This window comes from Desarmillaria tabescens (genome assembly GCF_030435595.1).
Source record: "Desarmillaria tabescens strain CCBAS 213 chromosome Unknown EV420scaffold_41, whole genome shotgun sequence".
Classification (NCBI taxonomy): domain Eukaryota; kingdom Fungi; phylum Basidiomycota; class Agaricomycetes; order Agaricales; family Physalacriaceae; genus Desarmillaria; species Desarmillaria tabescens.
The window spans coordinates 6481-30555 of record NW_026848340.1 but is presented as its reverse complement, the minus strand read 5'-3'; the positions used below and the strand labels follow the sequence as shown (position 1 = coordinate 30555).

Sequence of the window (24075 nt, the reverse complement as noted above, 5' to 3'; positions counted from 1 at the left end):
GCTCAAAGGCCAACAGGCAATAGTAAAGCTCTTGTCGTATGCATCTCTCAGCTTTGTATTCTTGTGTCCCTTCATTGAACTCGTATGCCCACTGTGAAATGGTAACAAAAGACGTCTATCTGATGCGCGGTCCCTGTGCACATGTAGATGGTCGATACTGTCTACAAAAGCAACGGAGAGTATTTCATTGCCCTGTGACTCACTGAAATGGGGAAGGTGGGAATGCCGTCCGCACGGGTATGTTGACGCGACGTTTCCACATGATTCCCATCCAGGGTGGAGCTATCAGCCACGATATTACTGTATGTTGATAACGATCAACAACCGTTGTCCATTGTCCTAGTGCCTACCAGCATCTTCATGTTACCATGGTTTGCAATTTTTACTCTTCTAGTACTAAATCTGATCGCTGTCTCAGGCACGAATGGCGGGGTGCTGCGACATCAACACGGCCTGGTGTACTCGACATAAATTTAGCTTTCATGAGCGCCTATTTGCGGTCTTAGGACGATATGCAATAGGTCCAGAACGTGATCTCCGGCACATGCCTGTATGTATACCTTCGTACTCTTATCAATATCCATCACCTCCCACCATGACTAGCATACAGAATGCCATCGATCATCTTTGCGCCTCGCTTTCCAAGCTCTCAACAATGGACAGCAAGAATAAAGCAGATTCTTGGGAAATCGGGTCACCTATGCCACGACCTCTGCGCCACCTCTGCTGCGCCAATCAAAGCATCTCCCAGGATCGCTCTTGCCCCAATGAAGCGATGCTGACCTGTTCAGGCTGTTTTCTTGTTCGATACTGCTCCAAGGAGTGTCAGACAGCCCATTGGAGATCTCATAAACGAGGTATTACTCATATCTCGGATATCAATGTACGATGCAGTGACTTCTGTTCTAGATTGTAAAAACCCCATGAATTCAAAGTCATGGTCACCGACATGGGTTAAAGAGAATAGGAAGCCGGTGTTCCTAGTTGGCGGAACAGGAACGGGTTTACAGACGAAGCAAAGATTTGGCAAGGGAATGGGCTTGTAAGGAGTTCTCCGGTCAGCGGTGATTCGTAAATACTAACATTTGAGTCATTAGATGGGGAGACATGACATCCATTGACATCATCAATGTGGAAAACAATGAAGGTGTTGAAGGAATATGCGACAAAGATCTCTCGCTTGCGTTCATAGGCACGGTTCTGACTTTTTCTATTGTCCATAATATCACTAACATTGTCATTAGCTACGGGGGATCTATGTAATGTCATCAGGACAATCAATGGGTTACCAGAAAACTACAGCGGAACCATCGAAATTGTACTTAATGATATAAATCCTATAGCCGTGTGTCGCAACCTCATTATTCTGTCTATCCTTGGAGTTATTGAGGATGTAGTAAGCATATTTGCTTTATATGACTCATCGTTGTCTGATTTCAGTTGTAGGAGGAAGTGGCTGAGCATGCTCTTCACATATGGTACTCGGTTTTCCTACCATTTTCCTATCAGACCCGTATTGTTCCGCACCTGGCCCGAGCCCCAACTCTTCAAAGCTTTGACGGTACACCTGCTCATCTCACCTCCTCCACCATGACATATGTCAGATGGAGCCTCGACTCTATCCGATTTTTATATATGCAGCTCTCAAGGAAGGACGTGGACTCCGCTGTAGCCAGAGATGCGCTGAACAGTACAATGAACGCACCAGAAAGAGTTGATTATCGTGAACGACAGTATGCGAGCCTTAGGCCCTCCCATAGGGTTGCTTTTGATACTTGGCGGAGGTCTGGGTTACTACTTCCCTTTGGCGACATCAACGACCGTGTATCTATTCCAAATCGATGGCTCTTCTCCCCCATGGGGGATATCTTACTCAATGATGGTTCTAGTCCGCTTCAAGGATGGGAGTAAGCGAAAGATTCTCAATTGCCATTCATCTGTTAATTACTTTCAGTTATAACGAGGTCGTCAAGGCAGGAAGGGCACATGGTACCACAGAAGACGACTTGATGGGTGGCCTGTTCTTCTATGTGAAGGACCAACTCGTTGAATTCTCACAGCGACTTCGGCGGTTCAAGATAAACATTTATTCATATGACCAAGACGTTAGAGACCTTCCATCAATGCTGAAGCGCGACACGTCTTCTCCTCAGAATTTTGATCGCATCGAGGTCTCCAATATCGTGGATAAGAACTATGTTGGCATATCTCTCCTTTCTGATTGGGGTCGTTTGTTAAGCAAGAATAACCCTCATGCGGCCGTTGTTGGCCATTTCATGAATTGGACAACTTGAAAGAAATCTGGGGAGGTATCATCATCAATGGCTCCCAAAGGAGCAGTGGATCGTGCGATGAAAGAGATGGGGGCTTGCAAGCATGTGGCAAGTGCTTTATTTTGAATTCACTCATGTAGGCGCTGATGGACTGTGTTAGGGTGCCCCTACTCGACCGTCTCCTTCTTTACACGACCCTACGCTCCTGAAGATGTCGAGTAGCCTCCAAATATTCTATGATACATCTGTTGCATTCCAGGAATACTTGAAGGATGAGAAGGCGGATGTGATTGCTAGGAAGGCGGGGATTAAATGCCGAAGAATCAACAAGATTGTCCCACATGTGTGTTGCATTCATTTCCAACATCTGATGTGACTGAGGCTTCCTTTCTTTATTAAGCACTGCTTTGCACAACTCGGAACGGTGCCAAATACGCTACCGTATATTGATTCGTCTGACTGGTGGTACAGGGTGGTGAGTCTACTCCTTTATATTCGTGATTGCTTCGCTTGGTAATTTCAGTCATATCTGCAGACATCCCTCAGCGATTCTACATTTTGTGAGCGTTTTGTTGAGTGGGAAAAGGTCACGACAGATGTATAATATTTATTTGCAACAACGATCACTAAAATAAAGATGTAACCATATGAATTGTTGATTTACAATATACATCGGTGATGATTATCACGTAGTGCCACTATCTGGGATTCAAGGTTATGGGAAACAGTACACTTCGAGAATAATTTTCAGAGTCGTTGGTACGGCAGCCATGGTCGCCATTTGACTAATATACCCTCCTCATCCCGTCAAGCACTTGGGTCATGGTAACTGTGTCCGTGGTTTTCATGGCCTACATTCATCTGCCGGTACTTCTGCTTGTCCCTACAAAAGCCTCTCGACCTCCACAGAGTTCTTAGCTTTAGATGACTGGAAAAGCTTCAAACAACTCTCACACGTCTACAAGGAGGAATTGAAACAGCTTTCACGGCGGTTTTGGTGTCGCTTCCACCTCAAATATCGTGGATTGCAGGCCTTGAAGAATCTGACAGATGTTACTCCAGCTTCGCAGTATCTCAGGACCCACAGCGGCTTTTTCTATGGTCTCTACTTTCATCGTTCCATTACTGCTGCTGCCGCAATCATTCCCGTACCCCAATTACAAATAATTCTGCCTAACGCTGTGCTTCAACTGAAAGAGAAATGAGCACCAGACCTCCATGTCGGGAACATGAGTGGAGCTGCTGAGTATTTTCTCCATAAACTGAATGCCATATATTAGGACAAGTCGAGAATGCTGCAATTCTATAATCCTGTATCGTGGAAGTAATGGCCTGGCTCGCTGTGGGGAAAGATTGAATCATTACAGGTGACCTGTATAGAGCGCGGTGGCTGTAACCCCTGGTATACACTGTATGCCACCAGCCGAACAGTCAGTGAAACGACCACTGCTGTGATGTACCAGTCTTTTGGTCCAAAATTCTGTGCAAAAAAACCAGTACAGTTTTTGTACAAGTCTTTAGTCTAAGATATTTTGGTCCCGGATGCATTAACAAAAAGAGCTAATTTTTGTATCAGTCTTTTTATGAATCTTTTGAACCGGTTTTATACTCCCAAAGACCTATATAAATACATCTAGGCTTTGTCTCAATCTTTTGGTTGGTTTTTTCGCTGCAAAAAGACACCGGATCTTTCGGACTGGTCTTTGGTTAGATCTTAGATTTGATCTTTGGTAAGGAAACACGTGTGAAAAAACCCCGATCTTATGACAGGTCTTTGGACCGGTCTTTGGATCGGTTTTTGGATCGGTTTTTGGATGCGGTCTTTCGGTTCCAACATGTGGACCAAAAAACAAAGGAAAGACCACCAATTTTTGGTTCGGTCTTTCTGTCCAAAAGACCAGTCTGACCAGGTGAGTCACAAAGTGATCGACAGTGACTGGGAGGCGGGGAGAGTGTCCGGAATCAAGAGCGCATCACCTGTGACTCAAGGGCATGTCACTGAGTGACTCGAAGGTGCATCACTTTGTGACTCACCTGGTCCTTTGGACAGAAAGACCGAACCAAAAACCGGTGGTCTTTCCTTTGTTTTTTGGTCCACGTGTTGGAACCGAAAGACCGCATCCAAAAACCGATCCAAAGACCGGTCCAAAGACCTGTCGTAAGATCGGGGTTTTTTCACACGTGTTTCCTTACCAAAGATCAAATCTAAGATCTAACCAAAGACCAGTCCGAAAGATCCGGTGTCTTTTTGCAGCGAAAAAACCAACCAAAAGATTGAGACAAAGCCTAGATGTATTTATATAGGTCTTTGGGAGTATAAAACCGGTTCAAAAGATTCATAAAAAGACTGATACAAAAATTAGCTCTTTTTGTTAATGCATTCGGGACTAAAAAATCTTAGACTAAAGACTTGTATAAAAACTGTACCGGTTTTTTTGCACAGAATTTTGAACCAAAAGACCGGTACATCACAGCAGTGGACTGGGCGTTTGCATGATCGCACAGTCTGGAAAGGGAGGCTCGTATACATGCTTATTCTCCTCTTGTATTGACAGTTTTCCGTAGGGGAGGTTGATGCAATCTTCATCTGAGAGCAGACGGACGTCTTCAACTAAGAGGCGGGCTTCGGGTAGCGTAATTAATAGCGGAATAGGAATAAAAGTGCACTGAGAAGGGCCGCAGAGTCTATCACCGACGTGATAGAATGGTCACCGCGATGAGATAGCGAATGTAAAATTGATCCTTCATGATCGCCGAGACTGGCATAGCATTTGAAGTGTTCTTCCTTCCGCACGGCATCGAATTAGCAGAAAATCAGAGACTCTCCTGGTGACACAATGAAGATGAGGAAAATGACATGACAAAACGAAATAGAAGGGACTTGCCGTTATCTGTACAGGAAATGATCGCGGGTGTATTATAAAGGAGCAGATCGTTAAAGATTCGTGACCCTTTTATGGCTAGGTCGCATTATACAATAGTTTGTAGATCTAATGCTCGCATTTAAATTTTATGCAGAGAAGGACACGGATATAGAATACCATACCAAGAAAGATGTCCCGCGACCACGATGAGCCCGACTTATTTCAATGAGCGTATCCTGTGCTATGTACTTGGGACATGTAGACGCTGTAAAGCGCATCTCTAGGGCGCGTAGCAGGATCTTCTATCCGGAAGAGTTGACGAGAGAATGAACCCGTGACATAAAGGATCATGTTAATAGGCGTGATGGTGGTAGGATACAAGCTTTCGACTAAGAGTAGTTCCTCCTTGGAAAAGGAGATGGATGTTTGTGGTAAGGTGACGTTCGACTGATATCGCTTATTGAAGAGAAGATGATTGTGCAGGGCCGGAGGGTCCCCAAGTTCTGCAATGTACGCCATTATAACTGGAGAGAAGATGTAGTAGGGTGTCGTACTGGATACGTCTTATGACCTCGAGCTATTCAGGAAGGCTGTTTGTAGCGAGATATAATGGGCCGATCGTGCAATAGGCAGGTATAGTAAAAAGCCCACAGCGCTTGAATTTCAAAGTAAAAATTAAGCCGAAAACAAGTTCGTGTGGAGATGGATGGAAAACTCGATTCTCGAAGCAGAGCGCAAAGTTCCCTTTGACCTTGGCTCCTTGAGGATGGCGAAGCCGCTGGAAGACAGATCGGGGGACGACGACGAGAGAAATTTATCCCACGATGCTGGCATTGAATGCAAGAGAAGGAAGGTAGCGACGATAGACTGTGGCCGTGTTTGGTGAAAATGAGTGTCGGTGCACTTTACGGAGGCACTGGGGAGCATACAGCGATAAGCGCACGGTATGCCTCAGCATGGCTGTCTGCTATGACGATTTTGGTGTCTATTCAAGGTAGCTGCAGTCGAGCGTAGAAGCGACAAAGAGTACAAGAATATCGTGTAGGTGATTCTCGAGGATGGCGGAACACTCGTCCGTGGGGGTTCAGAGCGAAAAGCCAGGGTGCAGGAACATCGAGTTCGGGCTTGGTGCTTGTTCCCTCTCAAGAAATATCTAGAGAACGAGATGAGAATTAGTGTCCAGCTGAAAGTAGTGAAATAGACGTACCATAATGATATTACTTGCACCCCTACAAGATAGAAGAGAGCGTAGGTCAAAATGTCCGTCACAGCTATCCCGGCTACCATCTTTCGACCTTTGGTAAGGAAGGAATCGCACACGGCAAGTGACGCTTTTCCCGTACGATGTCAGATGCTTCGGATGAGAATGAGCCATGCGACTTGACACTCTCCCTGTAGTACCTTCGGGGGATACATGCGGGGATATTGACGAGCTAGCTTGCAGTGCTGGTATCTGCTGGCCTTCGATTCACCGCTTCCGGAAAGGCTATGTGTGTTTCACCGCTGCCTATGGAGGAGGCTGACATGTACCTAGGTAAAACGAGTGAGCAGAGGGTGCGAAGAAAGAAGCAGTCAACATACTTGGAGGTTGACCGAACACTACACGGCGAATATACATACAACTCTGAGCTGCAAATTCTAGGCAGAGTGAAAGTCTCATTCTCACTGCTGCGTAAGGCGACGAGCGAGGGAGTAAAAGCAGAAGGCAATAAATATGCCCAGCCATCTGCTATGAGGATTTTGATACTTTCCCGAGACTGCTGAACGTCGAAATGGCGAAGATGAGAACGGAAATGTATCCATGGGAGAATGTAGTAAGGATGATTGAGAAACGGGGATGCATAGGAATCTGACGTCCACCATCCTGCGTCTAGCAGAGAAGGAATTATAACGGAAACATTGACATGGGTGAGAATAAGTCACTATACGAAGGAACTCGAGCCGGGTGGGACATTTCCCTGCATCCTTCATAAGTCTCGTGCTCAGGTGTACGAAGTCAGATGCTTTGAGTGCGATGAATTGCGGGGGGCGGTTTCCTTCCTTAAGTGTACCCTCTGAGAACGAACACGTGGAGGAATGTTTGCATCCTGCAACGCAGCATTGGTAATATATTGTCCTTAGGGCGTCGGACCGACGGAGCAGAGATCCATGCTTTGTTGTTCGCCATTAGAAGGAGGTCGAGGCTTATCTATGTAAAATGGGTGAGCACAGGTATGTGGAGAAAGAAGCGAACGGCGTACTTAGACGTCAAACGGAACCTTGCAAAGCTTGGTAGCCATGTTTCTGTACTGAACGATTCCATCACATGCCGCATATTTCCATTTTCCATCGAACGGGTTGTATGCGCAACGTCTATGAAGAGGGTTCCGCGGATAGAGATGGTTCGTACTTTGGCGTGAACGGCAGGCTGCTGTTCACAGCCACTGTGCTAGCTGTAGATTAGTTCGATGAAGAATAAAGATCCCGAAAGAGGGCTTTTCGTAGAGGTGCAGGTGTAATAATCTCTTCCCTGGTTTACAGTTTTGTGAGCTGGAAGACGCTGAATAGTAATTGTCTTACCTTGTATTCCCTCCCTAGACCCCCCAGCGAGCGTCATATTTGTTCGGTGTAGGGGCCTATAATGGGTGGAGTTAAGGAGCAACCCGCCTTGGCGCCAGAGGAGTTGGCAGTTCTGGTCCATGCAGTGCTTATGAGGTAGAATACGCCCTGTGGTGAGACTCGCTGCATCCAATACTAGAGAATGATGGTTGTGAAGCTGAGGAGGCGAACCACGGTGGGAGAGTTGACGTCGTCCTGTCCCAAGGCTTGGCGTTTGTACTTCTGATTGATTCTGAATCAGTGACGAAGAGCTGGTACGCGACGGCCTTCAGTCTAGGTGAGATGGAACCAGCGGTTTGACATTTTCGACGGCGCAATAACCAGGTTTTCTGCTCTGCATTATGTTAGTTAGGAAGGTTTGTTAATATGAATAAGAAGTTGTCATACCTTTTTCCTACTACTTCTTGGTATCCTTTTCGTCTCTAAACAGTACGGCTAGACATCTTGATACCCAGCATAACCATGAGGGAGAACACTCCGGCCTCGGAGAAACTTCATTGACGCCCTATTCCGTGAGTAAACTTCGCATCCGTTGAGGTCGGCCTTTTCGCAGTTGAGGACTCTCATTTATGAGATTCAGGATGCAGGTGTTCATGTACTTGACTGGGGGTCAGTGAAATAATGACACGCAATGAAGGTCCTCGAGCCTCGTCGACATCCTCTGATTGGCCAATAGATGGCGTCCAGTTTTCCAGTATTGGCGCCTGCTGTTCGAGTCGGGGCAATATATCTGAGCTCTGGGAGGACAATCGTACGTATGGCAGGTGCCGTTAAGTGATTAAGTAACTGAGGGCTTGACAGGCATTTCTGGCGGATGAGTTGCGAAGCGTGCAGCGGCACGTCAAGCTCAAATTCGAGTTCGTCGTAGCATACGTAAGAAGGGAATATTAGCAAAGTCAATACTATATTTCGTTTTCTGTGGATTATATTAGTACTAAATAGCGCTGAAAGGAGCAGACGACTTACCATATCGATGGACGTTGGCAAGCAAGAAATCGGAACGCCGGATCCTTGTTGCCGGCACACCAAATAAACGCAAATATCCGGGATCAAATTCGGGCTCTTTGCCTCCCACCATCACTGCGTTCGCAGTGCCGAATCGATCTTCCTTGCCTCGCCTACATCTAGAGAAGAAAAAGCGGCTCGAATCCTTTAACCTTCTGCCAGTCTCGCTGCTATTTTTCCTCATAATCATCTGGGGGCAGTCTTCAACGAGTACAAGCATTGCTGGAAGCGCTACTGGAACAGCTATGAGCGAGACTACGATGTTAAGCTCAACTTCAAGGAATAGCAAGGAGTATGAGCTCGAGTACTAGTGGGAACATCACCGCTAGCTCGACCCTCTCAGTCTCAGCAGAGCTACCGAGTCTGAGTGGTTACTTGACCTGTAGTGCGTCGCTATGCCTCTCCTCTTTTCTTGCAAAATTAACGAGGAGCCCGTAGTAACGAATTGCTTACAGCTTTTGATATCTGAGGCCAACTGCACCAGTGTCGTAGATGTAAACTGTTTCTACCCAAGGTGTGTCTGAATACCTCGTCTTCGCTGTTCTTCAGCTAATAGTCGGTATAGTGCCAAGTTTACGACCGGACTCACGGACTGCGTTACACCCAAAATGAGCTCCCCACGGCGGAAACCCTATCATAGAGCTTCTGCACCTTGGTGTCTACATGCATGTCTCTGTCGTTCAGCATCACTTCAATATCTTCTACCTCGTCGTTGACGAGTGCCAGTATCACGGCAACGACTTCCAGTTTCGATGCCAGAGCGGCATCGAGCACCGTCGGCGGTCCACTAAGTTCGCCCACATCGTCATCGAGCGCGGCACTGCGTCGGAAAAGCGACTATGCGATGCAGAAAGAATCTTTCGTTGGATGCTCTGCATCGCGAGTAGGACCGATCCGGATGTTTGATTGCCGATATTTGTCATTTCAATTTTCGGGCTTTTTCTTCTCTCTTTCTTACCGTGACCCGACGTCAACGCGGTCAATTCTGTTCGCTACGTTCTTGGCGATATTTCTTCACCTGTGCGTTCTATATCTGTGTGGTATCCTCTGGCTCGATTGCTTCAAAGTCGCCTATCGATGATCGACGCGGTGTCCTCTCCTCCTACAGAGCACAGATCCATCAAACTGGTATCTACGAAGGCTGCAAGGCCGCAGATGAATGTGGTTGAGTAAAGATACGTTCATCCCTCTCCATTTCGCCCTGACGCTCGTTGGGTCCAACGCATTTTCAGCTTCTCGGAGAGACTTGTTCCATCCCGTTATCCGATAAGGTTAGTCTTTATCTCGTCCGTTTTATCAGCCTTATATTAAGATGTTGCTCCGCAGACTCCGTATATTAAATACCGCGCTCGAAGTGGGAGTGAACGTGCTATCACATATTCGCTTAATTTCAATCCAGAAAACCGGTCGGGTTAATCGGCCGGGCCGACGCGAACGTGAATGCACGAACGCATTAGATAAACGCGCAATTCGCCGTGTCCGTCGAGAGTCAAATTCTTGGTTGCCGAATTCAAACTTTGGCTGGCTTATTTGACCACTAGACCTGAACGTCAACGTTTCAATACCTGTCGCGGGACCCTCAGAGCTCCAATGCACGTCAGTCGAACCCTAGTCCCCCCGAAACTTATTACTGATGGTTTCATGGTACTCGTTCGACATGTGCAGCGATAAATAACCGACGGCGAATCCACCTCTGGACATGTTCAGCATTCGTTGCGTGTATCGAGCTCTTGAACATGGAACACTACCCGATTTGAATCCACGAGTGTTATAACTCGCTGTCATGCTGGCAAGTGATCACCTATCTGTCCACTTTTCTTGTTCCTAAGTTTTAATTAGCCGTCGACGATCGTGCCTTCCCTCATTCCTGTCAGCCTGGTTATGTTCCGACCCCCTCCTACGGGACATCGCTGCACCTGCATATCCGCAGCTTCCTGTCGACACGCTGGTATCATGATCAACCTACGATGACATTGCTTCCGCGTCAGGTAGCTCATTTGCCACCTTTCTATTTATTGTTCTTTCAGCCTCACTCGGCGTTATAGCAAGCGCTTGGCGCTTAAGTCCTAACGCAACAATTGCATGCTTCTCCCAGGCCTTATCCGTGAAGGTAGACACAATCAATGCCATTTTATTGTTCTACGCTAATTACGACCATCATCAGGATTGCATTTGGTAACGACGGTCGGTCTCCACATCAATCTCACTTCTGTGATGCGTGAGATCTCGCTAGCGGTGAGAACAAAGTCTCTGTTCTATCGTTGTATACTAAGGATTGGTGGTTTTAATAGATAGTTCTCTTCCGCTACTGATGTAGCAACGGACATATTTCATACGATTGTTCCTTGGTAAGAGATCTCATAGTACACTATCATCTATTAACGTCTCCCGATTCTAGTTTACTCGAAAAGTGTGATTTGCCGTTCCCTGGCAAACTCCTTCTCCCGCAGACATTCTTCAGACCGCAGAGCTACTTAGATCAACGGGAGATCTGGCCCGCTAATTCACTTCGAAAGAGAATTCGTTGGAGCCTCGCGGTTCGATTCCGTATAACGGTGTTATGTTGATATGGCCTTTTTGGTATTAACAGACTCTCTTCCTGTGGCAGCCGTCACCCTGGGACCCCGGTGAATATATCCACAGTAAGAACAATGTTTGGATTTCTAATACATGGTAGTCTGTCTCTTACGTTGAAATATTATGCGAATATATCGGTCTGCATAAAATGGAAGAAAGCTGTGCGCAACTTGTTCTGCCTTGAGGTTCTGAGCTACACCCTGTCGGTAAGTAGGTCAGAAGAAATGAAAACCACGGTTGCCATGTGGTATATAATCTCGTTTACTTGGTCGATCTGTTGGATGAGGGAGTAAATCCGCAAGGGCATGTATGCAGTGGTTCAAATCCACCTTCGGGTCATAAAAATGAAGAACTCGAGTTTTTCTTTCTTTCTTTTTTTGACGACCCATAACATATATGCATTAAGTCTTAACACATTTTTCGTGAAGTTTGACAGAGAGGAGACACGTGCAGAAGGATTGAAAAATGGCGCTACAACGATGTCTGCAATGTGATCTTGGGTGAATTTGATGTACGAATCCCTGAGAAATTACTGTTCTTCAGTGCGTACGAGATCCACGGCGGTCACTAGGGTATCTTATCGAAGCGGAGGAGCGGTGACCATCATTTTTGGTGCCGGAATGGCTGCGATTGCTTCCGAACCTCTTGGCGGCTAGTTTCGTGCCGGTAGGCTGGCGTGTTGATTGCCGGTATCTTTTTTTTGTCATTTACCATTTCGACAACGCGTGGTCAGAGTCAGTGTTGTACGGTCGCCCGACCTTGAGCCGAAGTTAAGGTTGCCGGTCACGAAACTTCGGCGTGACAGTTGCCAGTCGCGTAAATAACCTTGACCTTGACTCTGTGGCTGTGATGCCACATGTGACAATTTTTTTGACTTATTTGTTTGTCTCCGATCCCGAATGCTTCGTCATCATTTTGCCGGCCTTCCGGTCCCTGTGTAGGCAAGGAAGCGGTAGCGTGGGGAAAGTCATGGTCATTTGCTGACCGTGACAGTGACGACTTCGTGACAGTCATGACTTCGGCAACTGTCGCGCGACCCGCACAACACTGGTCAGAGTACCGTTGTACTTTCGTCGCACTGAGACGTTTCGTTAAGTCCTGTCGTCAGTGCTGCGCCTTGTCTTTCGAAGGGTGCCTTGCCTCTGATGCCAACTTTCCTCGAATTTTCCTTGTTACTGATCAAGGCACCGACGACCCTCTTTCGCTCCGAATACCGATGCCAGGTACTCGCCGTCCCATCTTTCTGTTTTCTGATCAGTATGTGGTGCCTGCTCCATTCTCTATTACTATTCTCCGACTCTGCCATACGAGGCCGACACTCCTTCACTGGGCTTTGTTCTCACTGCTGGTGGCGCTATCAGGCTGGTATCCTCTACTCTCGTCCCTACGGTAATCATTGGCTTATCGTACAAGGCGCCTATCTGTATGCCACTTGATGCAATTCCCTCGCTTGTCATGGGAATTCATTGATCGTGCCCGGCGCCGAACTGTATCAGTGCATCCTCAATCACGCATTTCCAGTCTTGGCGTATGACAGTTCAGTTCAGTTCATAATCCTCAAGGTCTTATCTCTGCTACGACTTTGGTGGTAAATGGTACGGTGCTAGTTGCTCCCATCAGTTAGAGTTTTCTTACTGTGATTTATTGGAAAACCTCGGTGCTGTGTTGGTGGCTAGCTCCCCATAGTAAGAATGGCGATGTCACCCCTGAGTATTTGCTTTCATGCGGTCCATCTTAACACAAGGAGAATATATATGAGTAAACTCAGTCGGGCACAACGTGGGTGAAATGACTGTATTGAGTCGACTGTACCTAACACGAGGAGAATATATGTGAGTAAACTAAGTAGTGATGTAAGTAATAAGTAGGACAATGAGCGTAAGGTATACGTACCTCAGTCGGGCACAACGTGGGTGAAACGACTGAGGTACAATGGTATCTACGGTTGAACTTATAGCTGATCGAAATAAAGGAGCGTGTATCAATATGGTAATAAGGAACGGAATGAGATAAGATAAACTTAGGGTATACGGGGCGAATCTCCTTCAACACATCTTTCTTACAGGAAGGGTGTATCCCTGCTAAAGAGCCAGAATATACCTGATCGCGGTAGCTTCCATATGTCTTTGGAACTTAGAGAGAGAGACAGAATCTCCGACGACGTAAGTTTATTATCGGTATGAATAAAATGGATTTACTTACAAATGCATATTTGCGAACTGTTCAGTTTCACTGAAATAGCGTGTTTGCTTTCCAGGTTGAGCGCACTTCATCTCAAAGACCTACTGTGGCGAACGGGTAGTTCCCAAATAATAGCCGTCGTATTGTAAGTGGACTACCCTCATTGTACACGAACGTGCGGTTCGCTTATCAATGCCGGTTGCTATGCGCCAATGGGAGTTTCAGGCTCCAAGTAAGATGGCATCACGGAGGGAATTATTCACCTACTAAGTGAACAATCTATGTCTGTCTTCCAATGTCCTGAAGTCAGCGTTTTTTAGGTGAACAGGGTCGGGATCAGCCCGGGGAAGGAATATAGTAGGTCCCTAGGAACAGAAAAATACGTGATATGCCAGGTCCGATAGACTCTCACCATCTGATAGAAAAATTAGACTCTTTCGAGTTGAAACTCCGCGGCCGTGGTCAGCCACATACGCGTCGCGCACGTGCAGTCAACGTGAGTGAAAGTAGCTGATCACTCCTCTCGTTCGCGTCACATTCCAAAACTCCAGATCACATAGCGGGTCGCCTAGTACCCAAGGTATCAAGTCGATCCCGCCCGGTTCCCGAACGTGCCGGAATTTTCTCGCGCTCTCTCCGACTCTGAGCCATCTAGAGTAATGAGTTTGTCAGATAGTAACTTGGTTTCCATTGGGAATAATTTAGCATAGTACAAGTATTACATGCACCGACCGAACACTACTAGGCGTGCTCAAGCCGAAGATCAACCACCCTCCTGTACCAACCTATTATTAGGAACGAAAGGAAGCATACATATTCTGAACGCGACAATGTCATGAAAGGTTAACATATTTTGGCGCTTCAGTCGTGTCTCGAATAGGAACGACTTGCATCCATTTCGTTATCTCTCTCATCTCCGCCCCGCGGCAAACGAGCATCACACATCGAATAGTGCCGCTGATAATACCTCTCTCTTTCCGTCTGTGTGCCATCATGCCAAGATCGCGGAGGGTAGCTTTGAACCTGGCCTCTGGCCTGGTCCTGTCCTTCTACTGCGAAGGACGTGGCGGATACAGAGGGGATATTAGGGTAAGGATTCGCAGCTGGAGAGTCGTAGCGAGAGGAAGAAGACTGAGTTGCGACAGGGTTTGTGTGGCTACGATAGTGCCTGAGCATGTTTGACTTGACGTTGAACTCTTTGCCACATCCGGGAAGTGAGCATCGGTACGCTTCGCGGGTAGCATTTAATACTGGATATAAATGGAAGGCTGATAAACTCACGCGTAGCACCGGTATGTGTGTTGATATGAATATTCAAGCTACTGGGCCGACGGAATCGCTTTTTGCAAACCGTGCAGATATGCTTCTTGCTTTCATCTTCGTCTGAGTCCGATGGCAAGAGGTGAGGAAGCGAGACTGGGGCTCCAGGGTGTGAACGGGTGTCCTGGGACGAGGGCTTGCGTAGTGGCTGGGGAGGTACATATGGGTGGGACGGAATGAGTGTCGGAGGCGCACTGCCCTTCACACGAATTTCGGGTGAGACGCGCAACATGTGGTCTGCAAAATAGACGCTATTAACTCGATGTGTTAAATTACAGGATGAACAATAGAGCTAGCCTGGGAACAGTTCGTGAATACCGGGGAGAGTGACATTTGCGTTATCAGCCATTGCAAGTGGGTATGGCGGTAAGGATGGGTATCGTCTGGTTATGTACTGGGTTGTTCCCTCCGAGAATCAGCAGTCATTGCAAGCACGGGACGATGAGCCGATGGAAGGCATGTTCTTACTTCCTGTGAGGGAGGGATCCTTCATCTGTCTGTTTTCATCAGTTCGAACACTGTGTGACCATCACAAACTCACCCTTTCGCAGTGTCGTATTCTCCATTGCACCTCCCACGGCTAAGCCACAATCACAGCTTCCAGAGTCTCCTGATTACCCTTCTCTGCCAGGGTAATATTTACGCGGCGGGTCTCCCGTGAGAAGAACCTTGCTGATCTCCTCGTTATGATTTGCTGATATGCTGGCTGATATTCCGTCATTTCGCTCTGCGTTGCGAAACTCTACCCACGTCCAAGTTCTTTCATAATAGATGGCCCATCACGTCTGACGACTTCGCTACGAAGAGGCTCTGTGTCCATTCTCACCCGGCCAAGCTTTTCTTCCACAATTCGAAGGGTTATCTGCGTTATCTGTCGGAGCTTCCGTAATGTAATGCCTCATTGTATGTATAAATTGGTAGGGAAGTTACGGCCAAGGAAACTTGAGAGAACGCCTGTAAAACGGCACACCGTGCCGATCCCTTGGTTATTTATAGGGGATTATCATGTCCTCCTGGGAGTCTATGCTGGAAATTGAATTGTACATTCCCAGAGACTAATCTCCCAGTCGACTCGCTAATTATACCTCCAAGGCCGGCGGGCTTGCCACTGGCCAGTGAAGCATCAGCAATTCACAGATTCAGGAGGTATCTGTTTCATCCTTAGCGGACATGAAGCTTGGAGTTGGGCACCTGCCGAATTCGCCGTTTCCGGGGGATCGTTAAACATCCCGAAAATTCATGAGGTTCTCACTGTGCAGCTACGTACCGTGTGCTCAGTTCCGCCATCTGCCAAAAGTCGTGACAGCAACAATGAAATTCATGTGAGATTGAAAAATGAACAATACACCAGAGCCTATAGAATTATATGAGTATCATCATTGAAGCCCAGTGCGTCGCTGGCCAGGGGAAAAACAATTTGATATGACAGAGCGGAACAGAGGGCAAATCAAGTTACGTACCCTGTTTTTCTTTTGATCCTGAACACTGATGATCTCTCCACATCGTAACCGATGGCTGTTGCGCTTACGGGATAAGCGAACTGAATGAACATTGCACCGTAAGCCGTAGGCCATTCCGTGGAAAATGATAGCTGCCATCTGGCTAGGCGCTCGTGTCTTCATCAACTGTGGAATAAGTCTACCACTACTTCAAGTTATTGTATTCAAATGTCATTGGACCGGTGTTGTTTGCGCTCTTTCGATTGTTTCCTAACCTTCCCCTTTCTTTATTTTTGCTTAGTCCTGTAGAGAGAAATCTATTACGGATACCAGCATCAAAGGCACGAATTCTGCGGTACACACGTTGTACGATGTCCCCGGGTTTTTCATTTCTGTTTCTCACTAACACTCCTGACCCTCTTTCTCAAGACACGTTATCCAGCTAGTTCAAATACAAGCACGACTTACACATTCACGGCCATGGGTCCAATGGCTTCACGATGACCCGGCATAAGCAAGATTCTTCAATCCGTATGTTGGTGTGACAGCGTTGACATGCAGATCAAATGTCGCAGCGAAGGACTCGGTTTGGTAAGTTCCTGAATGCACTCTAGGCGAAGAATTCTGGCAACATTCCCTTAGGCCATCATTCATTCGCCGACTTATTCATATCGAGACATCTCCATCCTAAAATATGTAGTGGCGTAAGCAGAAGAGAAGGACTATTTTTGAGTCCGCTGACGCATGCAGGGAAGGTTACTACACACGATTAAAGAATCTTAGGGTGGAAAGTCTAGCCTCTTCATGGAGATACCTAATAGGATATTTACTACGTTTGGGTACATTCAGGTACGCTCCAATATTTATTTGGCCCCGTCTTCCAGCATTAATATCCTAGCGAAACGGATCGCGACTCATTTTCCATGTCGCACTACTACAGATGTCAGTTGCTCCTCTGCAACAGCTCCCGCTATCCTCAAGAGGAGTCAAGATTATTATCACCACCTGTATTCCAGTAGAAGGACTGGATTACTCTCGTACTTGTCAATACCAGCTTGTGATGCGGCGGTACCATAACCGTGACAGTATACGGGTTTAAGGAGCAAAATCATTGGCGGGCCTATGACATTCTCGTAGCTGCAAAAAAGTTCCAGAAATCTGGCTCTGGTATTCAGGTGTTCTTATCGATGGTCACTTCAATCAAGCTCAATGATGGCCGTAGTAAGGATTGCCACCCATGCCGTTGGAATCGTCTTACGGGAGATACCAGACTCTATTTCGTGGGTTACACGGTTCGGAGTATTCGCCATTCTGAATACCGAACATCTCACCACCGATACACGCATCGGTAACCAAGGTATGGCCACCGTACTATATGTCTGGTGCCTCCGTACCATGTGCTGACTACGCGGCGGGATGAAGGGCCAAATTTCTTACCAGGATCAATTGAATACGTACCCTACCCAGGCTCGACTTCAGGTAGCTATGTTTTGACTTAGACGAAACGAGATGAAAGTGACGTACTCATTTCCACATTGTAGTCATATGCACAAAGATTGATTTATAGGTATACATGCGGAAGGTTCTTTTTCAAAGTATACATCGATGGATGTTTACTAGCCCGTCAGGTTCGAAGATGATATACCCGTCTAAATAGCATATGTCGTCCGGATGAACGAATGACACTTTCTTTCCGCGTACGTCATTTAATGATCGCAATTTAAAGATAACCCTCCGCGGAGGTACGCCTACATCTCATCAGAATAGGCAGCCCTATGAGGTCTCTTTCCCCTTGACTTCTAGTCGCTCCCCGAGACATTGTAAGATTGACTGCTCTGATACAAAAGTCCATGTTTAGACTAAACTTCCTCACAAGGACATATTTTGGAAGAGCTGCGATTTGTTTAGTCCATAAAGGAGGAGTAAGCCTGCTTCCGCCGCCGATATCTCATACAGATATTAATCCAGACGTAACAGATTTCATCCTTGGACCGTTCATGTCCTAGCTAACTAGGGAAAGAAGGATCATTAGACAGGTTCCGTCCGTATCAGGTACGTAGCTGCCATGATGGTGCATCTCGCACTCACGGTTCATCTCTTATCCCCACAAGACTAGCCTATACCTTATCTTCACGCAGGCAGAGTCCCAGTCTAGCAGCCCAAACGAAGCGCATGATTTACCTACTATTAGACCTCCCTGGCTGGTGTGGTAAAGTGCTCTTCGGGTGTGTCCTACCGCGAAGCATCTTATTCGCGAGTCTCTTCTGACGATTGACTTTTGCACATTTTGGTAATCTCCGAACCCGCTATGTTAAGTCTGACTACGGCGATCCTGTCAAATACTCTGGTTAGTACCCCCGAATTCTATCACACAGCCTTGTTATTCCCAGCCATGATTCGGGTGGAGTTCACACCATACATGGCATAGAATCAGTCGCTACGGTGGATGCAAAACTCTCCACCTGATGTTCGTTCTTCCATCACTGTCAGCATCACTGCCGTGATGCTATCATATCGCGAATGATGGCTTGTGTGGGAACTTTGGATGTGACTCTGACCATGCGTCTCTGTAAATATCTGTCAGGTTCATTTCCCCAGGCTCTAGCTCTAGCTTTCTGGTCGTTATGTCGGGAAGACTCTTCAAATGACAACTGTAGGGATTGTGCGTCCTGTTTCTATTGTCGCGAACCTATCTCAGAATATTATTCTAGGAAAGGTTCCACCTTGCGTTCCTACGAGTCTGCTTTCGCCTTCTAGATCATTAGCATCACGGAAACGATCGGCAAGCACTGGCACAGAGGTTGGTGGCGAGCACTTGATAGAGCGGACCTCGCAATCCTCTTCGTTTTCTGAGATCGTCCAAAGATTATATTTGAGTCAAGTAGGACTAACACTAATCACGGTTAGTGAGTGCTTCATCGTATACACTCATTCGCTTCCTGATTTATCTATAGATATGCTTCTACGATTTTTCCTGCTGTTTATGTATCTGCTCAATCGCTAAGGTCTTGCCCACTCGGCCTGCCAGGTCAAATTTATGGAATGAGAGAAATGCCGAAATGATTCCGACGACTATTGCAGATCCCTCTGAATTCCCTCGAACACATTGTGGTCAAAATGGTCCAAACATACATCGTACTTAATCATTGCTCTATTTTCCTGGTGATCTCATGTCTACTCAGCAGAGGCAGGTCGAAATTTGATGGGGTATTCGAGCCTTCCTGGTGGTCGTCCTCTTCAAGTTGAAGAAGTGCTGTCCATCCAGCCAACAGCCACTGGGAACCTTTGTTCAAAGCATCAATATTACTGAGCGGTAAGTGGATACGTCGCCTAACATACAGCCCAGCACTTCCTTTGTGACCTGAAGGCTATCTGCTCTCGATAGAATCCGTTACGAATCCAATGAGAGTGGGCCACCATCCAGTTATCAAGCACGATGCCGTGCTCTGATGCCGATGATATCGGGTCGATGCAAGTTCCTCCGAACCACGATGTTCCTCAAGCCGCGGCTAGTGAACTCGCTGCAAACGAAAGGTCAGACAGCCAATTAAGGACGACTTCTCCCATACTAACAGAATATTAGTACAAAGGACGCTGGCTTGTCCATTCGCTACGCGAAATTCCCGTGATTCTTATCTGTATTCACTAATTTTCTTACATCACTGTTTCTTCAGAGTGCCTCCTGAACGCTTTTGTAGTCAATGACCCTACGCGAATATTAATTAATCACGGACATTATCTGCTTACGCTGCAAGGTCAGGCGACCCGAAATCAAAAACACATTCGCCTGTGTCCGCGGTGAATTTCTCAGCGAGTCGAAGACGCCGTTATTATTCATTGTCGACAATCATCAAAGCCTGAACCGGTAACATACATTTGCTTCAGGTTTGACCTCATATCGCTCACTTGGATTCCAGAAGGCAGAAAACTCAGGAATAGATAAACATACGCCAACTGTACGCACTTAATATCATCCCAAAGAGCAACATGCCATTCATAAAGTCGACGCGGCGTCACCTCAAATCCCTCTTTCTTTCCACCGCCCTGCCCAGTGTCGTTGTAAGCACGCCTTCCTCGGGGGTGTTAATTTCTTCAGCTCTAACAGGTACCCTCAGGGGAGTGGCACAAGAAAAAGCCGTAGCGTCATCGGCAAACAGAGGAATAATGCGCAGCCGGACGGTGACTATTTTGGCTCTGATATACGTGGTTTATTTGCTAAACTGACTCGGACTACCAGGTACACGTCTAGCATGCAGAACGCCGAAGATCGTATGTTCCTCTTCTTGTTCCGTATACTGACCCTGAAGACCTCTTTGAATTCTAGATCCCGAATTCCCAAGGCACGAATACTACTAGGATGGTAGAATCGGTCCGGAACGGATGAGCCACCCTGAGTTACGTTAATTTTCTGCTTATGTGGAATTTCTATCGTCTGGTTAGCGGGACAGCGGAATCAGTACTTCAGGGTAAGTATCATTTTTCAATCAGCTCCCGGGACTGATTTGGTTTTACTTTTTCCCCCTACTGGCGCTCGAATAGCCTTGGTGCCACGGCTTCATACGTGGTTGTCGTTCGTTAATTCTTGACATGGTCGAAAGAAGAGTCGGTGAATGACACCCGGTAATGGCTCTGAGGTGGCCATACAAACGCGTTGAACTAATAATGCGGAGGCTCGCGCTCAAGAAGTTGATCGAGTGGGAAAGGACTTAGAGCTTTAGTCGATATACCAGGCCCATACGTTTGTTAATTCGATATCATCATGACCGCTTCCTTGATGCCGTTAACGACATCCTTCGTTTAACGTAAGGTCTTCTCTCTCATTGAGGGTCCTTGATAAATATTCCTTTGTACACGGAAGAGTACATCAGCTATGTATCAATGGCGTAATGCCCTGTATTCTACGGATCGAATCCACATCGCGGTGTTTACAGATGTTCCGTTCTTGCTTTTTGCACAATGTTAGAGTGCTTTTTTTGAATCATGAATACGTATGGTGAGCATCAAAAATTGAGAACGCATTTACTTTACAGGTGATCAGATTTCTTACGTATGTTTAATCACGCAGAATCAGAAGTGTGCAACTCTGTCTACGATCCGTTTGAGGATCCGTCGGTTCTTCAATGCTACGAGAAGACAAATATATATCGATGGGACGCTACTACTTACAATCGTCAGAGAACCTCTCTTCCTTCGTTAACACGAAAAACAAGGCAACGAAATGGAGAACCGTGATCATCACACCATAAGCATACGTACTTACTATTGGAGTTACTGTGGCTGTACGAGCCGTCGGAATCAACCGGCTCGGAACCCGTTACTTACCATATCCGTAGTTTTCCCTTCTTTACCGTTTACCTCCACGTCGATGTACATAGGCTAAACGAGTTGCTCTTATCGTCCCCCCGTGCTCGAATCTCAACACTTACCTCGGGACGGCTGTCAAACGGGGCAGATCCCCATTGACCTACAGCAGTTGTTAATCGTCGGGATGATCGTGTAAGCACGGGTAGCGAGGATTGATATCTCCATCGAAGGGGTTCCTTTACACGCGTCTAGAAAATATATGGAAGATATTGTCGAATACCACGTCATCACCTCGAAGGAGGGAAAGGACACGGGGAATTGTTGGTTGAAAGGAGAGAAGGATTGCCTTGAGTGCTGCGTTGCGGTTCTCTTGGTACCTTGGTACAATCATACTGTTGATATCACGAGTTATTAGAATAGAAAAGAAGAACAGAGAGTTTTCACTAACAGGTTAATTGAAACGCTGGCAACAGGACGGATTCCATGAAACAAGGGTCGGTTATCTCTTCTCATCCTCTAGGGTTCTAAGAGGGTATTCTCAACCGCCACCTCATGGAATCGAACTGTGATCGTCCCAATAGTGATCGCATAGAATGAGGACTGTTACAGCCGAAGGGGGACAGTTCTACCGGTCTATGTCTCTCTGGACACAGTCAGTCGATCGACGTAGCTGCGGCCACTGGAAAATGACATTGTTTTGGAAGTAAAGAAAACGAAAAGAGCCTCCTGTGAAAGCATTCGGCACGAAGGTCTACGAGGATTAAAAACGAAGGTACGAGAGCTCACCCAAAGTAAATTGCAGAGAGCGAATTCCGTAAGTTGAGAACTGGAACATTGTCTTTGGCGGAAACGCATCCTTCGCAGGAGCGAGCAGACTTTTTGTACAGTTAAGAATCATGGCGCTAGTGTAAGGAGGGAAAATACTCACCATACAGTGTCGTCATGTCTTTCGCTGAACACAGCTGTCATTAGGAGGGAGCTTCAAACGAAAGACTAGCGCTGGAGCTTCTGATCGAGGTTTTCGTGAGTAGTATGACCTCTGCCCCGCTTAGGGTGGTATTAGTATAAGATCTCAGCATAAAAGTGTTAGCCTACGTCAAGAAATGGCTGCACAGGAGCCTGGGCTGAGATCCTAGAGCACATCTTCCTTTTGATCAACCGCTCTGACATTGTTGGGATACGATGCGTTAGCCAGGACAGGTGCTTGGCGTCCAGCTGTTATACTCACGCGTCGAACAGTTGCTATCATGGGGCAAACATCAGTGGGCGCGCTGCAAGGAGTGAAGGATGATACTTTTTACGGCTTTGTATCCCGGGTGGCCTTTCCGTACTGTGTCTGCAATTGGAGGTTCGTTCCTTGGGTGCACGACGTCAAGTCCGACGAAAAGAGCATAGATGGGCGATGCACCATGATTAACCATTTGAGCTGGCTTTCGCGTGCCGGACAGAGAAGATGACGGCATGCCCGATAACATCGGCGACACCATGACAATGTCGGGAGAAATTTGAGGGATGTCCCATGAGAAGGTGAAGTGACGCTGAAGCTAACTTCAGCCTGAGCAAAATCTGTATCCAGTGGCAGACTATCCACTGTTGCCTATCTGCGAGGTCGGAACTACGTGGGCGGATTGGCAGATATCAAAGAGGCGACAACGGGGCGGCCGTCTAGACTCGATGAAGACGGAGAGACCAAGGCGGACGACAATCTTGTGTGTACCAGGTCTCCAGAAATCAGGGCCGTCAAGTTCTCTCCGTGAAATAATTGACATTGAATCACAAAGCTCAGTCGATGAAGACATGACAATTAACGTTGAACGTTGAGCGTCGTACACGTATATGAATCGATCGTCAGCCGATGCCACCGAAGTACATGGAGCTGATGCGAAACAGGGCCGAGAAACTGCGCTAGGCGTTGAACGTTGAACCTTTGAGTATGAGAAGAGCGAAGCTAGCCAAATTGCGATATCGGCAATCAAGAATTGGCCCTTAACGACCTCGGCGCCTCACGTAACTTGCCCAGTTCTCTGAACGACAGAGGAGGTATGATAGGACGCTCGCGGCTGGCAATTTGAGAATGCGCCGCAGGAGTAGGAGCAGTATCTGGTCAGATGTCAGCAACAAGAAACATGGAAAGATAGGCAGTCGCTCACCAGCAAATCTTGTCATATCTCTCTGTTCTGAATACCCAAAATCGGGATTGTTATTCCGTGCGGAAGAACACAACACACATTATGAAGGAGGGTGGGGAAATCGCGCTTATCCAATGCGTCCGTGAGCTTGTGCTTCCGTCGACCACGGCCACTAGACTAGACTCATTCTCGAGCAATATTGCGTGCGACTGTGGGGCGACCTCGTAATATAAGGCGGATAGGACGGACGAGAGGGTGACTAGCCTGGAATGGGACGGATTAAGCTCTGGAGGAGTTCGAAGATGCGTTAAACCTGACGCGACGGGTGACGCGTGGCGAGGCATGGGACGAAAAGAAGAGAGGTCGATCGATAAGACAATGCCGC

The 24075-nt window shown here is 47.0% G+C and overlaps 5 protein-coding genes across 5 annotated transcripts; 4 read left to right on the top strand and 1 right to left on the bottom strand.

Annotated features, from left to right (window-relative positions):
- Positions 1–700: 700 nt before the first annotated feature.
- Positions 701–2294, top strand: EV420DRAFT_1275660 (uncharacterized protein; the record flags this gene model as incomplete). Its single annotated transcript, XM_060467917.1, has 6 exons — positions 701–857; positions 910–1042; positions 1098–1147; positions 1245–1393; positions 1447–1907; positions 1955–2294. The coding sequence occupies 6 exons, from the start codon at positions 701–703 to the stop codon at positions 2292–2294; spliced, it is 1290 nt and encodes a 429-aa protein (XP_060326504.1).
- Positions 2295–5429: 3135 nt separating this feature from the next.
- EV420DRAFT_1750874 (uncharacterized protein) lies at positions 5430–6660 on the top strand (the record flags this gene model as incomplete). Its single annotated transcript, XM_060480349.1, has 6 exons — positions 5430–5568; positions 5621–5647; positions 5818–5990; positions 6183–6326; positions 6374–6437; positions 6536–6660. The coding sequence occupies exons 1-6, from the start codon at positions 5487–5489 to the stop codon at positions 6658–6660; spliced, it is 615 nt and encodes a 204-aa protein (XP_060326503.1). The 5' UTR covers positions 5430–5486.
- Positions 6661–7757: 1097 nt separating this feature from the next.
- On the top strand, positions 7758–9051 carry EV420DRAFT_1483409 (uncharacterized protein; the record flags this gene model as incomplete). Its single annotated transcript, XM_060469981.1, has 6 exons — positions 7758–7831; positions 7977–7989; positions 8191–8247; positions 8323–8344; positions 8373–8486; positions 8678–9051. The coding sequence occupies 6 exons, from the start codon at positions 7758–7760 to the stop codon at positions 9049–9051; spliced, it is 654 nt and encodes a 217-aa protein (XP_060326502.1).
- Positions 9052–14359: 5308 nt separating this feature from the next.
- Positions 14360–15167, bottom strand: EV420DRAFT_1483408 (uncharacterized protein; the record flags this gene model as incomplete). Its single annotated transcript, XM_060469980.1, has 3 exons — positions 14360–14550; positions 14780–15055; positions 15137–15167. The coding sequence occupies 3 exons, from the start codon at positions 15165–15167 to the stop codon at positions 14360–14362; spliced, it is 498 nt and encodes a 165-aa protein (XP_060326501.1).
- A 4583-nt stretch (positions 15168–19750) lies between these two features.
- Positions 19751–20679, top strand: EV420DRAFT_1566573 (uncharacterized protein). The gene is made up of 6 exons (XM_060474071.1): positions 19751–19791; positions 19841–20122; positions 20175–20316; positions 20373–20436; positions 20495–20526; positions 20582–20679. The coding sequence occupies exons 3-6, from the start codon at positions 20245–20247 to the stop codon at positions 20639–20641; spliced, it is 228 nt and encodes a 75-aa protein (XP_060326500.1). The 5' UTR covers positions 19751–19791; positions 19841–20122; positions 20175–20244; the 3' UTR covers positions 20642–20679.
- The last annotated feature ends 3396 nt before the right edge of the window (positions 20680–24075 follow it).